Here is a 16796-nt window from a genome sequence, read left to right as displayed (position 1 = left end):
CACCCAGTGCTGCTGGTCCTCACACCACACTCTGAGTAGCTAAGATACACAACTTTTCTAGGGTTAAAGAGTGACAGAAACTGGTACCCTAACCAGTTCATTCTAACTCTGAATTCTGAACTCTTTCCACTGCAACCAGATGTCATTCTCCAAAGCTACTATTGAGCTTCAAGAGGATAACTGAGGTCCTAGAGGGATGGCTCCGTGGTTAGGAGCACTGGCTGCTCTCTCAGAGGATCTGGGGTTTGATTCTCAGCACCCATATGGCAGCTCAGAACCGTCTGTAACTCCAGTTCCACTTCTTATGGTTTCTCTGGGTACCAGGTAAGCACACGGTATACAGATATACATGCAGGCGAATCACCCATACACATAAAATAACAAAACAAAGTAAAACTTTTTTTTTTTTTTGATTTTTTGAGACAGGGTTTCTCCGTAGCTTTTGGTTCCTGTCCTGGAACTAGCTCTTGTAGACCAGGCTGGTCTCGAACTCACAGAGATCCGCCTGCCTCTGCCTCCCGAGTGCTGGGATTAAAGGCGTGTGCCACCACCACCCGGCAAAGTAAAACTTTTTTTTTTAATATTTATTTATTATGTATACAATATTCTGTCTGTTTGTATGCCTGCAGGCCAGAAGAGGGCACCAGACCCCATTACAGATGGTTGTGAGCCACCATGTGGTTTCTGGGAATTGAACTCAGGACCTTTGGAAGAGCAGGCAATGCTCTTAACCACTGAGCCATCTCTCCATCCCCAAAGTAAAACTTTTTAAAAGAAGAATAGAGCTGAATGTTGGTTGAAATTGTCTAAGGAGTGAATTGTAAGGCAAAAGAGTGGAAGTACAGCATTAATTCGTCAAGAAAACTAAGAGCATAAAAGACTATGCAAACTGCACTATAATCTGAGAAGGAAGATGAGGAATGAATATTTTTGTGAGGAAGTAAGGCTCAAGATATTAATAATATGGAATGGATCAGCGGAGCTGCGGCGGTTTGAATAAGAATGGCCCCCAGAGGTTCATCTATTTGAATGCTTAGTCACCAGGAAGTGGTGCTTTTAGAAAGGTTTGGAAGGATTAGGAGGTGTAGCCTTGTTGGAGGAAGTGTGCCAATGGGGATAGGCTCTGAGGTCTCAAAAGCCCAAGCTATACCCAGGCTCCCAGCTCTCAGCTACTGCTCCAGTGCCTACATGCGTGCTGCTATTCTGACCAGGATGACAATGGACTAAGCATCTGAAACTGTAGGCCACTTAAATGCTTTCTTTTATAAGAGCTGCCTTGGTCATGGTTTCTCTCTACAGCAATAGAACACTGACTAAACAAAAGCAAAAGCTTACCTCCCCCAAATTTTCAAGCTTTTACTTCCTTTTGAGCAGTAACACCATGAAGTAACATTAGCAACACCACGAAGGAAGCAGATGAGATGCGTGGCCAAGGACTGAAGACATAACCCAGACCTCAAAGGATGGAGAGGTTTATATGCGCTAATGAGACCTGGGGAGAAGAGAAAAGATTAGTAAAGGAAACTTGAAGAGGGGGTAAGAGGTAAGCTGCTAAAAGGGAGAGAGACTCGTGGTGTTAAAGAAGAAACTCCCCCCCCCCCAGCTCTGTGCAAACTTATAGGTATATCAATATATCAGAAGCATCCATGGTCACACATCTAGTAATTATATTTGGAAGTGTTTATACAGGTAAAGAATTCATGATGACAGGCGGCATATTTATAGGGTGCTTTTTACTCTCTCAACCACGGAAGAGAGAAATAAACACACCAAGTATTACCACTCGACTCCTGAACTCCCAAAGACCATGTCTTCCTTTCCTTTTTACATTTTTATTTATTTACTTTTAGATTTAGCTTATTTGTGTGTATGAATGTTTTTCCTGCATGTGTGTCTGTGCCCCACATGCATTGTGGTGCCTGAGGAAGTGACGAGACGCTACATGGGTGCTAGAAATTGAACCTGGGTCATAACCACGGAGCCGGTTCTCCAGCCCCACAAATGTCATTTCTTAGAACTGGGTTGATTGAAGTTTTGATCACAGAAAGGAAACAAGGTTTCTAGAAGAAATTCATACCAGACCACAATTGTCTTCAAACATGAAGTGTGCACCTAATAGAGACATGATCAAGACTAGAGAGTCGGTCAGGCTTTGCTCAGGAACTCTTCCCAGGAAGCAAATGCTTATTTACATAGAGGCCTCCTTAGGAGACAGAACAGCATACGAGGACCTGAAGCAAACAACACGAGATGCCACCCCAGACCTCCACCCCACAGGTGACTATGGGCTGCTTACTCATCATTCCAGCTCAGTTGCTAGTTGTATTAACACCAACACACCGAAACAGGTGCGTTAGTGGATGGCCAGGCATGTGTTCCAGCCACTGCTGAGATGTTCTGTTGGTCTGTAAAATACCTACTATGTGTCTACCACACGTAGAATAAAATCCTGCAATTTTAGAAAGGGCAGGGCGGTAGTGCTGCTCCCAGCTCATCTCTGTCTTTATAAATCAAGCAGTTATTCTTGATTTATAATTGTGTTAGTCACTCTTTGTTGCTGTGATAAAAATCACATGACCGAAAGTGACTTATGGAAGTTTATTTTGCCTCAGGTTTCCAAAGGGAGAATCGATAACGGTGGGGGAGGCTAGTAGCAGGTGATTGGAGCAGGAAGCTGAAAAATCCATCTTCAGCTACTACTAGGAAGCAGAGAGGGCAAAGTAGAGTGAGTTGATAAACTCCAAAGCTCCAAACTTCCTCCAGCAAGGCAGTTCCTGCTACAGTTTCAACAACCTTCCTAAACAGTGTTACAAACTGGGGATCAAGTATTCAAATACCTGAACTTATCGGGGACATGTCTCATTCAAACCACAACAATAATTATGTAACTTTTACAAATTCTTAATAATTGTTGATAACTAAATAATGTCACAATTTTGTTGTGAATTATTTGGTTAATTCTTAGTAAATTAACAGATGTTTACATCCATATTATTTGAAACCCAAGCGCTCTCTTTTTAAAAACTATCTTGAGAGAATGTCATATATGTGTGTGAGCAGAGGTGAGAAATCAGACTCAGACTTCAAGCTCAGCAGAAGGTGCCTTTACCTACTGAGTCATCTTTCCAGCCCTTACAACCCTATCTTTGTGCGTACAGGGAACAAAGAAATAATTCTAAGAAATTTGGTGTATGCTCCAATTTACCCACATATTTTCCATAGTATCACATATATATTCATAATAGTACAGATATGGATATTTGGGGATTTAGAGTGACTGCAACAAATTCACGGGTGACTCCAGGCCTAGGATATCTCCATTCTTCTGGGGAAGACACGCACACCTGCACCTGATCTAGCTCCGCCTCCACCTGGGTTGAGCCTCTCTTACTCGTCCCTCCTCCACTCAATCTTGATTGGTTATAGGAAGAAACGGGTTCTCCATTGGTTCCTTCGTGAGAGGGTGGAGTCGGATTGTGTTTCATCTCGCCGCCGCAGGCCGATCTCAGCCGAACGGATCCGAGAGGCACCGAGGCCCGCGTAGTAGCGGTACTGATCAGAGGCCACCGGACGCGCCCCACCCGGCATCAGGCGGAGCCAGAGATGCTGGCCGGAGCTGAGCGACCCCGCCCGGGCCCCCGGCCGCCTCCGATCTCGCCCTTCTCGGCGCCGCCACCATCGCTACTGCTGCTGCTGCTGGCGATGCTGAGCGTCCCGGTGTGGGGCCGCGTCCCCCGCTCGGTGCCCAGAACCTCGCTGCCCATCTCTGGTAAGACGCAGGGATCCTTGTCCTCAGCCCTTTGCACGGAGCCCAGCCCTTGCCAGCAGGCGCCCACACCCACCTGTCCTGCTAACCCCAGCGGCAGCATCTAGGGCCCCTCTCTGCACGGTGCACACCCCTCTGAGACCAAGACTGAGACCTGTACCCTGTGTACCATCTCATTCATCCCATCCCACCCAACCCTATCCCACCCTATACTACCCCCAGCCTGGCCTGGCATCTCAGCTCCCAATACACAACCACAGTGCTCTTGAAGCTCTTTCAACAGGATGCAGTCCCATGTCCTGCAGACCCGGATACTGAAGCCCAGGGAACACCTGGGGTTTGTCCAAGGTTGTCCATTTCAGCCCTTTATTCCTGTTTCCCGCACCTACATCCACACCCAACACTTCATTTCCAAGCCCACGCTATTCCCTATTCTTTCTTTCATTCTAGTTGAGCTACCAGCCTTGATCCCTAACCTAGCACTTCAGTCTTTTCAACTTCTTTTCCCTGTTGTCCTTTCAAACGCCCTCCCAATGCCATCGAGACCCAGATCTTTCCACCCACTTCCTATATGGCTGACATCTCTGGTTTTACCCTTCCCATCCTGTTACCAACTTGCTTTAACTTGATTCTCTAAACGTTCGCTGCTCCCCCAGCCCATCCCCTACTTTGAATGCTAGAAAACACTTCAATGAGTCCATTCAAAAGTTCTTCATAAAATACAGAGAAGGGGCCTGGAGAGATGGTGCGGGTGTTAAGAGTATTTAGCCGCTTTTCCAGGATATCTGAGTTTTTGTTCCTAGCATTCATACTGGGTGGCTTACGACCACCAGCAGTTCCAACTCCAAGGGAACAGGACTCTGTGGTTACCTGTATGACCAAATATGCGGACAAAGATGCATATACTAATAATAGTAATAATAACAGATGATGACGAAACCTAAAAATTATATATTAAAAACAGAGGCTAGGGCTGAGGTCATTGATGAAGGCATGGGAAAAGTTGGGGTATGTGCTAATGTTTCAAATGGCATTCACATTTTAAATATCCTTTGCTGAGTTGGACATGAGTGTAGCATGGGGCTTGTTTTCTTCTCAATGAAGCCAAAACTCACAATTGGGTGACACTTAGGCCAAATGACATCTAAGGATGCCATGAGTCCAGAAGGCAAAGCTGGGACCAGAGCCTCTGGAGTTTCAGTCTGTGGCAAAGCCGTACCCCACAAAGAGAGTTGTGGGTGCCAGTCTTCACTGATACCCAGGAACCCAGAGAGGCTAGCTGGCAAGGCAAAGCAGAGTAAGTAACACAAAAGGAGTTCTGACTGTTCAGGGCTTATACTAAGCATCAGAGTAGAGAGCGGGGATGAGTGTGGAAGTGGAAGGATGGGAAGGGTGGGGCTCACACTGGCACGTCTAGGGATGAATGGGCCCGTAGCTGGTCTACTCTCTGGAGAGCGTCTGAGCTGATGAGGCAGCCAGAATCGGGATGTGCAGAGCTCAGGTCTCCAGAACCAGATCTTGAGCGAAGGTGAATTTATGGTATTGAACTTTAAATAGCTAAGAGTTCTTGATGCGGATGATGAGTTTCGTTTGGGTTTAAGTAGAATGCATGCTAAAGGAGGAAGGATGTGACCACTGAGACGGGTGGTATGCCCACTCATTCCCCCCTGTACTCTCCCAACACCCCTGGATGGTGGTGTTTACACACGAGAAAGATGAGGCCCTCACAGGGCTCACGTGAGCACACACAGTGGTAAGTAGAAGAACCACATTTAAATGCAGGCTGATCTAGTTCAGAAACACATATTCACCCCACTCTGGCTTTGGGTGAATAGGGTAAGGGGAAGCCACGGGTGTAGGGTGAGAGAGGAAGGGCACTCCAAATGTGTTGGCCAAAGAGCGCCCACTGTGGTAGTACGCACGTTTAATCCTGGCTGCCAGGAAGCTGAGGTAGGAGTATTTGGAGTTCAAGGCTAACTTGGGTTACATAATGAGAGTTTAGCTAAAAAGAAATAATTGAGGTGTATCAGGAAAGTACTAACACTTTCTATAGGTATTTTATTTTTTTATTTTTATTTTTTTTAAATATTTATTTATTATGTATACAATATTCTGTCTACATGTATGCCTGCAGGCCAGAAGAGGGCACTAGACCTGATTACAGATGGTTGTGAGCCACCATGTGGTTGCTGGGAATTGAACTCAGGACCTTTGGAAGAGCAGGCAATGCTCTTAACCGCTGAGCCATCTCTCCAGCCCTCTATAGGTATTTTAATGTTTTGTATCACATTACTTTGAATGGAGATGCCAGATTCAATAGTTGAGCCAGTATTCGTTTAAAGTGTTCTTTTTATAGAAAAAGCATGCCTGACTGGATCGTGCGCTAACTATTCTGGCCACCTCAGGAAGATGGTTGGCTTGTTGGGGTTCTGTTTCCTTTCTTTCTTCTTCTTTTTTAAAATCCTAGCTGGCTGTCCAATAAATAGACCTCAGAAGACAGCAAACCCCAGCCCCTATGGGGACCTTATGTTTCTGAAGGGCTGGCTAAGGTCACTCTCCCCCTCTTCTCTTCCTGCCAGAGGCTGACTCCTATCTCACGCGGTTTGCCGCCCCTCGCACATACAATTACTCTGCTCTCCTCGTGGACCCTGCTTCTCACACACTTTACGTCGGAGCTCGGGACAGCATCTTCGCTTTAACCCTGCCCTTCTCGGGGGAAAGACCCCGCAGGGTGAGAGATGACAGTGGGGTTGACCCAGAGCCCATGGCATGCATTTCAAGCCATCATTCCGTGGGCTGTAGGTGGGAGAGTTTCATAATAACTAAGGATGTAACGGAGCAGGAGAGAGAGGGAGCCTGCAGCCGCGTGAGTTACTTGCGGGTGGTATGGGTGGGAGGGAAGGGTTTTTGGTGACTGACTGCGGCGGTATGGTTAAGACCATTACTGTGTGGAATAGAGGATGAGGCAGAGGACACCCTCTCAGGCTGTAAAGCCTTTGTCTGCCAGTCAGGGAGGGGATGATGGGAAGGGGGTCTTCCTACCTGTGTTGGCTGTGATGGGGAGACGTGGTTGGGGGAGGTTTTGAGGGACGCATGATGATGGGGGAAGAGTACAGGACATGTTTCAGGTGGCAGTGGGCAGAGGTGTCACTGGAATGGTGATTTTCCAGGGAGTTTGCAGACGGTTTTCACGATGTATTTGTCATAGCTCTAGTGCATGCCCTAACATGGTGCCCAAGTGTGTAAAGGGGTCCTGACAGAAAATTTCCTTGGACCAGCATTGAAAGTCACATATGTGACAAATTCTGATATATTGTGTTTCCTTAAAAATGTGGTAGGAATTTGTTTAGTAGGTGATTGCTTAGCCTGGACAGAGTCCTGGATTTGATCTCCACCACCACATAAAATCTTGTGTGGTGGTGTATGGTGTATGGGTTCTGTGATCCTGGAACTGGGAAGGTGGAGACAGGAGGATCAGAAGTTCAAGGTCATCCTCGGCCCTACAAAGAGTTTGAGGCCAGCCTGGGCTGCTGAGACCCTGTCTCAAAAATAAAAGTGTGGTTTTGATTTCACAGTTGATTTCATTACTCATTAATGGGTGGGGTACTTCCAGTTTGAAAAGAAGCGCAGTGAGTGCGGAATCTTGGAAGTTTCCAGATTGTTGAGATTTGTAGAACCTTCTCTTCTTCCCTGACCTCAGTGTGCAGGGAGAAGGGAACCTGGGGAAAAGAACTCTTCTTCTTTCTCAGATTGACTGGATGGTGCCTGAGGCGCACAGACAGAACTGTAGGAAAAAAGGCAAGAAAGAGGTAGGTGTAAACCCACAGCCGTCCTGAGTGTCTGTGGGGGGCCTTGGTCCAGCCCTGACTTCGGGTCATCCTGCAGTGGCACTCCTGTCCTGAAGGGTCCAACATCACACATCACCCGTATTTCCCCATACCACAGCTGCCTCTTAACTGTACCTGACCCAGTCCTCCCTCATCCCCACGGCTTCTGATTCTCTCTAACCATCTCTGACCCCCCAGGATGAATGTCACAATTTTATCCAGATTCTCGCCATTGCCAATGCCTCTCACCTCCTCACTTGTGGCACCTTCGCCTTTGATCCGAAGTGCGGGGTTATTGTGAGTGACAGGGACAGAAGGGGAGGGAGAGGGAGCCTGCAGCAGTGTGAGTTACTTGGGGGTGGTGGGTGGGAGAGTGGAAAGGGCTTTTTTGTGAGTGGCCGTGCTGGGCATGGTTAAGACAACCACTGTGTAGGATAAGTATTGGTGGGGGTTTGGGGGTAGAGGATGCCCTCATAGTGGATGGGAAAGGCTGCTTGTCTGTAGAGGGTAGAGTATGGTAAGTGTAAAACCATGCTGTGAGGCAGGGAATGGAGTTTGGGTTGCTGGGAATTGGTTGGGCTGGGGATTGGGCCACTCCAAGAGATACTTCAGAAGCCAGACACTCGTATTTCTTTGCCCACTAAGTGCTTTGGCCCAGCAGTGGAGCCTGACTGCTCGTCAGAACAGCCCAATCTCTCTTCTCCCATAGCATGACTCCTCATCTTCTGGCATCCTCTGCCAACCCCACTCTCTACAGTGTGTGACTCTTATGACCTCTGATGTCATCACCATGTAATGTGGTCCCAGCTGGCTCTGTGCTCTTGACATTGCCTTCGGCATGAGCCACTGTGTCCACCACATTTTCTTCTAGATCTTGTTTACTGGGGAAGGCCTGTGGACTTTCCCACCCTCCAACCCAGGCAGTCTTGGTGTGATATATTATTGATGATGTCTAGTCTAGTCACAGCTGCATGTTTGGAACTCTGACCTTTCTCTGTTAATTGTACAGTGGTCACCACTAGTCTTCTGGTCGCAGATCTGTGACTCAGTCCTGGGGTAAATAAAAAAAACCTCCATGTCCTTTGTACACAGGCTGTGAGCGTATTTCTTTCTTGACTCTGATCCTGAACTGCAGATATTGACTGGGTGGTTCTGCAGTTGCAGTAATACAGTGATCCGCTTGGGCCTAGGCAGTATACATCTCCAAAAACCTCTGTTCAGGGGCACCCTCCTGTCTCTGGCTTGGGATGGATTCAGTCAGCACCCAGGGCTTTCCTCGGGGCTACCTGGCCTTGTTGAATTCTTTCCATATGCTCTTCACAAAAAAGGTGATTCTCTCACTCTGGGATGGCTTATTGGTTCTGGATGGTGTTTGAAAACCTCTGTATTCCAGCAATCAATATTGGGGGTTTAGGTCTTTACAATTTCTACCAGGCCCACAGGTAGCAGAGCTGTTTTTCCTAATCTGCTCAGGCAAAGGGATCCCAGAGGCCTGACTACCAGAGTCAGGGATTGTGCATAGTCCGACCATCCCAGCTCATCTTCTTTAGCTTTTCTTTCTTCCTGGGATCTTTGAGTTGGACCCCAATGGGTCCTAGTCAACATACCTAGATGGAAAATGTTCTGGCCATGCCTGGGGTTATCGGTGTGACTTGGGCCCCATCCATTCTTGAGAGATGTCAGCAATGGCGAGTGGAGTTCATCTCACCTACCAGTTCATCTCACCAGATCAGTGTTTTCTCTGAAGCCATCTCATGAGATGGCTCATGAGATGAGGGGCCATTCTTTGGAGGGGGAGATTAGCTCTGTTAGCCCTCCAAGCACTATCCTAAGCCTGCTCTGTAGATATTTCGAACACCCTCTGCTGTTTTTACCTGTCCTATTCTGCTTGACTATGTCCTTGCTTTTCCCATAGTGCTGAACCTCCCATGCCCCAACAAGTGATACTGAGGCTGTGCATAGCTATTTCCTGAAAGCTTTGATCTGGACGCAGCTCACCTACTGATGGGCATGGGGAAATCAAGGCTCTAAGGAAGCCCTGGATCTACCAGTTGTAGCAATGAGGTGCTAGCTTTCAGTTCCAGCTTCCATCGTGCATTGGAAGAAAATACTTGAATGTGACTTGTTGAGGGAACTCCAGCCATTCATAGAGCAGAAACACATTAGCTTCAGTAATGATCACCAGAGAAGCAATGGCCGTTCACTCTGCTGTGGGCTTAGGTTCCTTATGTTCACAATTAAGCTTAATTTTATCACCGTATCATTGTATTCAGGTATGTTTTGTTTCTGTTTTATAAGCGAGGAAACTGATATTCAGAGAAATTAGATACCATAGATACCATGGCTAAGATTATGTAGCTAGCAGAGACAGAGCCTATATTTGAACCTGGGCTAGTTTAGATATGTTCTACAACCCTGTCCGTGTGTCCAGCCTGCAACCCAGGGGGCTTCATCTGGCTTCCGTCTCTTGTAGCATCTGACATGGTTCATGCATCTTGGGTCCTTTATATGCCTTCTCTTTTCTTTGGACAAGCCCAAAGGGCCAACTATAACTTTACTGCGCAGGGAGAGACTTCTTATCCATCCCCAGATTTAGCTTTAGGAACTTGCCTTCACCACAGCTGATAGAGACTGGCTGCTGACGTGATGAAGAATCTCAACATACAAACAGAGAAAATCGGCAAGATGATCTTCCATTTTCACAGCCCAGTTCAAGGTCATTTTGAACAGAGGACAATCAGAAGCTGATTCTTAGCAGGTGGCTCACATTCTCAAAGGTTAGAAGGTTAGATGGTAGGATAATGGCACTAGGGAAAACTGGGAGAGGGCTAGTCCTGACATGTTGGGTTTTAAGAAACTGACACTTTGTGAGAAAGCCCACTGGCCAATGGAAATATGGACTCGATTTGGAGGACATGGGGCTCATTGGAGAGCATCAGTCTCAGAGGGTTTGGCCAATGCTTTAAACAGAAAGGCTGGAAACAGAGGGATGAATGGGATATTCGAATGATATGTTAGAAAGACTACAGATGAATCCTAAGGATATACATGGTGGGGTTGGACAAAGAAGGAGCTAGAGAAACAAATAGGAAGAAGGATTCCAGGAAGATACAGTCTCAAGAGCCAAGGAATGGAATATTTCAAGGAAATGAACTGAACATGCCAACTGATACATAGAGATTGAAGCGGGTAGGGATCAGGAAAAGGCCTGTCTTTTTGGTCTTTGCTGAAAAGAAAGAGAGCAGTTTTAGGGACAGAGATAGGGAAACAGTTTGTTTTCCAGAAATAATAGGTGATTTTTTTTTTGGAACAAAGATAATTTTGAGAAGCAGTAGAAAATAAATAGATTGGGTTAGAGTTTGTACTCCAGGCTATATAGTGGTATATTATTTGTATTTTAATAAATAAATTCAACCTGAAAACCAGAAAATCAAAGCAACCAAGCCACTAGAGAAGTCTTACCTCTACCAAAGCTGGGTGACCGTAAACTAAGCAGCAGGAGCCCCTTTCTCCTCTCATTTTCTATTTCCTCTTGGGCTGGGATTAAAGGTGTGTGATTCCTTACTAGTACCGGGAATAAAGGTGACACACCACTGGACTAACAGTAGCCTCCTCCAGCACACCACCACCTGCCTTTGTTTCTGCATGGATCTTCTGTAGCCCAGGGAATCCTGGAACTCACAGAAATCCATCTGCCTCTGTGCGTCACCATGACCTGACCTCTAGTGGCTTTATCTTTGCCTCTGGTCTTCAGACAAGATTTATTTATTAAAATACAAACGATATACCACCACAAGGCAATGATGGGTCGTGTGTGTGTGTGTGTGCACACGTGCACAGATGTGTGCAATTCTGAAAAATTGATGTGAAGTAAATATGGAGGTAAACTGGGGGTGGATCTGTTCCACATGGGGCAAAGAGTAGCTTAGGTGAGAGGGCAGAAAAGCAGCCCCAGTTGGTGCTCACTGCACTCTAGGAGGGGTGGAACACTTTGATAGTGCAGAACCACCATTTTTCTCCTCAGACAAGGATCTTCTCATTACCACACATTTGGAGTGCTGGGGTCTTCCATTCCAATATCTTCTCCTGGAGAAGCCATCAGTTTACGTCGCGTTTTTACAAGACTTCTTTAAGAATTATATCAGCACACTCAAACCTTGTTTGCCATCTGCAGCAAAGAGAGGAGCAATGCGAATAGTTGGACAGTAGCAGCATTAAGCTTAGGATCTGTCTTTACTGCACACCTCTGACTAGCATAGGAACAATCAAGCTGCTGCCACCGTGGGCGTCTACTTGAGTTTGCGAGCCAGAGACGGCATGCCTGGCATGTCCATGTCATAACTTTGATCTGAAGCCAACTACAGTAATGTTCCTCTGAGTCCTAGTGAAACCGTTCATTTCCACTTTTATGTGTTAGCTTGACCCTCTCTTAGTGCTCTAGGCTAGACTAAGATCTCTTGTGACTGGCCCTGATGGCAGTCTTCATCTGTCACCTCCACCCCTCTGGAGGTCTCTGGGAGAAGACAGTACTTGCCTAGCAAGCCCTCAGAGCATCATCTGAGCTTTAGGTCATTCTTCATTGGCTTTACAGTTTCCTCCTCTGCTTGGATGTGGGACCTGACCCTGTCCTCCATGAGGAAGAATGATACTTTGTTTTTTCTTAAGTTCCCGGGCTTTAGCTGGTTTCTGTGACTTCCGCTTTTCCTTGCCCTTCCTCAGAGCTCCAACCCTCAAAAGGCTGTCTGCTCCCTTCCATCTCTCTGGCTGTAGCACATCCAGGTAGTTACAAACTCCAGAATTACTGAGGAGAGACCTATGACTGGCCTCGTGGTATTTTCTAGGGCTGTTCTAGGTATGCCTTCATGAGGAAGTATAGGGGATGGGTCTGAGGGCAAAGGGGAGGAACGGAGAGAAAAGGAGCAGCAGCTGGAGGAACCGGGATTAAGGTGACTGGGTATGGGGGTGAGAGTGGGGAGAGGGGGGTGAATGGAAATGGTCTTTTCCTCCATTTTGATCTTCTGTTTCATTCTCACCATGAACCTTCCCCATGAACCCTAAACCACCTGCCCCACCCCCTTCTGGTCTGTAGGATGTGTCCAGTTTCCAGCAGGTTGAAAGACTTGAGAGTGGCCGGGGAAAATGTCCTTTTGAGCCAGCTCAACGGTCAGCAGCTGTAATGGCTGGTGAGTGGGGAGAGACAAGAACCGGTGATTCTGGCCCTAACGACCTCCTTCCCCACCCTTGCCGCTTGAATTTCTATGTCTTGTCTTCCCTTGGAATGTCTACTACACTCACGTCTCCCTTGAGCCTTTCCTGATGGCCCCTGAGTACCTGTGACTGCTCTGTGTCCCCACAGGATACAATTTCCGGCAGGCTCCTCTCCAGAGAATGTGCCCCCCTCCCACACTTGCAGTGTGATTGCTTTTTCTGTGGACCCCGTTTTCTTCTCTTACAGCATCCCTACCCCACCCCGTTTGTAAGAGGAATTGACTGCAGTGCGTATTGTAATACATCTGGAAAGAGCATGATTTAGAATAGCACCGTCCAGATGATCTTTATGTGATAACCGAAATGACCTGGATCTTTGTCTGATCTGGTAGCCACTGGCTACCTTGGCTGTTAAGCCCTTGAAATGTGACTACTGCAAGGGAATGAGGAAATTTTAAATTAAGTTGAATTCAATTTGGTGTAAATGGCCCCATGCGTCTTGAGGCGATCACTTAATGTACTTCTAGAATATCTCTGCTTCGAAAACCACTGCCGGTGTTTTAGGATATTCCTTTCCAGCTTAAATGTGTCCACACACCCGCATACCCTTACACGCGGTTCGTCGGCTCGTCCTTTGTTCTTCAGAGGAACGACTGTTTTTCAGTTCCTTTTGTTGCCTTCTTTGAGGGAGCCACCTGCAATTGTTCAAGTGTGGACCCCTCCCAGACTTCTTTTGGAGAATGACGAATTCATCGGCATAGAGAACAGATTACTTTTGTACTACATAACCCGTATTTTAGGGGAGGTTACCCCATGTAGACTCTCCACAGTCGGAGAAAAGCCAGCTGTCTCCTCCTGACAGTACAGAACAAGCAGGGACAGAATAGAATCTTAGGTGTACGATGTAATATTTAAACCACTCAACTTCCAGCTTGAATCTAATTTTGAACTTTGCCATGTAACTTTAGTTTGTAGAACTTTCTATATGATTTTTAATGCTTTTGTTGTTATTTTGAGACAAAGTAACATGTAGTTCAGGCTAGCCTCAAGCTCTCTATGTAGCCAGAGGTGAGCCTGAGCTCCTGATCCTCCTGTCTCCACCTTTGAAGGCTGGAAGGAGAGGTATGTATCTGCCTTAGCGACACTGGTGACAGAACCCAGGCGTTGTGTGTGCTAGTCAAGCCCTCTACTGACTGAGCTGTCCCCAGCCTCCAAAAGTACTTTGTGAAGACATTTTTTTTAAAGTAATTATTCCATTAGCTTGCTTGGTTATTTATTTATTCATTCATTCATTCATTTATTTATTTTTATTTATGGTTCTTTGAGGCAGCGTTTTACTATGTAGCTCTGTCCTGGAACTCACTTTGCAAACCAGGCTAGCCTTGAACTCAGACTCACCTGCCTCTAGCTTCCAAGTGCTAGGGTTAAAGGTATGTGCCACTATGCCCATTTGTGAAGACAGTTTTTAATGGCATTATACTCATCATCTTCTGAGAATGCTGTAAGTTGATTAAATAATTTCAAGTTGTTGTTATTCAATGCTTCCTTCAAAGTTTTTAGTGTTATCCATATTACTGTAGTGAACACGTATATGCGTATGTTTGTCCTCGGTTTTGCTCAACTCAGGATTCCTAGAAATGGATTACCACGTCAAAGGCTGTGAGATGTTATGGCTCATTAGCAGGTGCTAATTGAAGTTTAGATGGGGTGCACCAATCCACACCCTAAGCCAGCAGAAAAAGCCAGAAAAAAGGCACCCTCAAACACTGCCTTTTTTCTCACATTAATTTTGCCATAATATATTGTTGTCATTTAAGGAAATCTATGCTAATCTGAGACTGAAAGTGGCACTTGGTTTTAATTTGTGTTTCTTTGACTGCCAGTGAAGTTGAACTTTTTTTTTTTTTTTTAGTGTTATAGTTCTTATTTTTCTTGGGTAAATTCTCAGTTGAGGTAGGGTATTAGTACTCCAACTCACACCTTTTCCTTTGTGGGGTGCGTGTGTGTGTGTCTGAGTGTTCGTGCATGCGTGTGTGTCTGTGTGAGTGTTCGTGCATGTGTGTGTGTGTGCATGTGTGTATGTGTCTCGTGTGTGCGTGTGTGTGTCTGTGTGTGTGCATGTGTGTGATTTCTTTGTTTTATTTTATGTGTATGAGTGCTTTGCCTACTTGTGTGCCAGTGAGACATGTTCATGCCTGTTGTCTTCAGAGGTCAGAAGAGGGGATCAAACCCCGTGGAACTGGAGTTATGGCTGATTGTGGGCAACCATGTGCCTGCTTAGAATTGAACCTGAGACATCTTGAAGAGCAGCAAGTGCTCTTAACCACTGAACCATCTTTCCAGCCCTGATTTTTATTTTATTTTATTTTATTTTATTTTATTTTATTTTTGAGACAGAGTCTTTCTATGCATCCCTGACTGTTCTGAAACTTACCATGTAGATCAGGCTGGCCTCAAACTCACAGAGCTCTGTCTGACTCTGCCTCCCTAGACTGTGATTCAAGGCTTGTAGCTCCACACTTGGATTCTGATTTTTATATTTTTTAAAGCTTAGTTCTTCTTTAAAAAAAAAAGACCAGATAACCATTTTTCTCTTTTAAAAAGTTCCCTTAGATTTAATTCTTTGAATATTTGGAACTTATTTTAGTGGTTGGTGTGAGTGGGCTCAAAGTCAGTCTACCTTTCCCAGCTGGTTAATCTGGGGCTTGTTCTCACTGATCACAGTTCTTCTTTCTTCCTGATACTTGCTGCCAAGGTTATCATAAAATATATTTTTACTTAAATTTTTGGACTCTTCATAAAATTTTATTACTTATTCCTTCCTTTCTTCCTTCCTCCCTCCATCTCTTCCTCCTCCTCTTCTTTTTTTTCTTTTTTCGTTTTTTTTGAGACAGGGTTTCTATGTGTAGCCCTGGCTGTTCTGGAATTCACTTTGTAGACCACACTATCATTGAACTCAGAGATCACCATGCTTCTGTTTCCTGAGTGCTGGGATTAAAGGCCGCCCTAACTACACCTGGCTTATTAATTTATTTTTGAGACAGGGTCTCACTATGTAGACCAGGCTGGTCTTGAACTCACAAAACTCTACATGCTTCTGGCTTTAGAATGCTGGGATTAAAAGTGTGCACCACCATGCCAGCTTGTATAATATTTTATATAAAACAAAAGTTGAGACTTGGACTACAAATGTGAATTTTTTTCCTTATGAAGAAGTTTATTTTTAGGGAAAGTCTTAAAAGATAAACAGGTTAAATCACTCTCCAGTAATGTGGTTGGTGATTCTGTGCTTGAAAGCAAGCAGAGAGCTGAGAAGCTACAGCATCCAGACATCTTGGTTAGCACCATCTACTGTTGGAACCGATGAGACCTTGTTTGTACTAGTTCATGTTTGAATAAAGCAGTTCAGTCAATATTTCTCTTGGCTCTGAACTGGTTGCTGGGGTCATTAAGAAGGATTTCTGAGTTGTAGCTGTTGTAAACATTGCTAGAGTCTGCGGAATTGGTACCAAGACAAGAAACATGAAGGAGGAACACGAAGTGTACTTTCTTCAGAGCAATATTCCTTAAGCATGTGTGAGTCTCTGGAGAGCTTCTTTGTTTCAGCAGGAAGAAAATTCATATTAGGACATAGCTTAAGGAGGCAAGCTTCATTTTAAGTTTATTTTATTGATTGAAAGTTATTATTTTATTATTATTTAATTAAAAATTCTTATCTAAAGTCCAATTTGATTTGTATTTTTCCTTTCCTTTTTCTCTTTCTTTCTTTTTTTTTGTTGGGGGGGGTGGAGACATGGTCTCACCATGTTTCATTTGCTGGCATGGACCTGGCTAAGTAGATTAGAATGGCCTTGAACTTGTAAGGATCTCAGCCTGCCTTTGCCTCCCAAGTGCTGAGATTAAAGATGTACACCACCCTAGGCCCTGATTGTGTTTTGATTGGCCTTTCTCCTGGAGATGTCAAACAGCTTGTCTTATTACTGGTACTTGTATTT

At 45.4% G+C, this 16796-nt stretch overlaps 1 protein-coding gene across 5 annotated transcripts in view; it reads left to right on the top strand.

Moving 5' to 3' along the window:
- The first annotated feature begins 3487 nt into the window (after positions 1–3487).
- The window catches only part of Sema4f (ssemaphorin 4F), a 29218-nt gene continuing 15909 nt past the window's right edge, over positions 3488–16796 (top strand). Inside the window, exons 1-5 of one of the 5 annotated variants that reach the window (XM_041678635.1) lie at positions 3488–3769; positions 6346–6497; positions 7516–7575; positions 7792–7890; positions 12683–12776. In XM_041678635.1, coding sequence (XP_041534569.1) covers positions 3604–3769; positions 6346–6497; positions 7516–7575; positions 7792–7890; positions 12683–12776 — 571 coding nt within the window. In that variant the 5' untranslated portion in view covers positions 3488–3603. The other 4 variants (XM_041678643.1, XM_041678649.1, XM_041678655.1 and 1 more) reach the window with 4 other exon arrangements.

The sequence above is a fragment of the Microtus oregoni genome, unplaced genomic scaffold, assembly GCF_018167655.1.
Source record: "Microtus oregoni isolate MIOR12 unplaced genomic scaffold, Mior012 000002F_ref0000024, whole genome shotgun sequence".
NCBI classification, from domain to species: Eukaryota; Metazoa; Chordata; class Mammalia; order Rodentia; family Cricetidae; genus Microtus; species Microtus oregoni.
The sequence above is the reverse complement of the archived record's forward strand: the minus strand, read 5'-3'. Positions and strand labels throughout refer to the sequence as shown.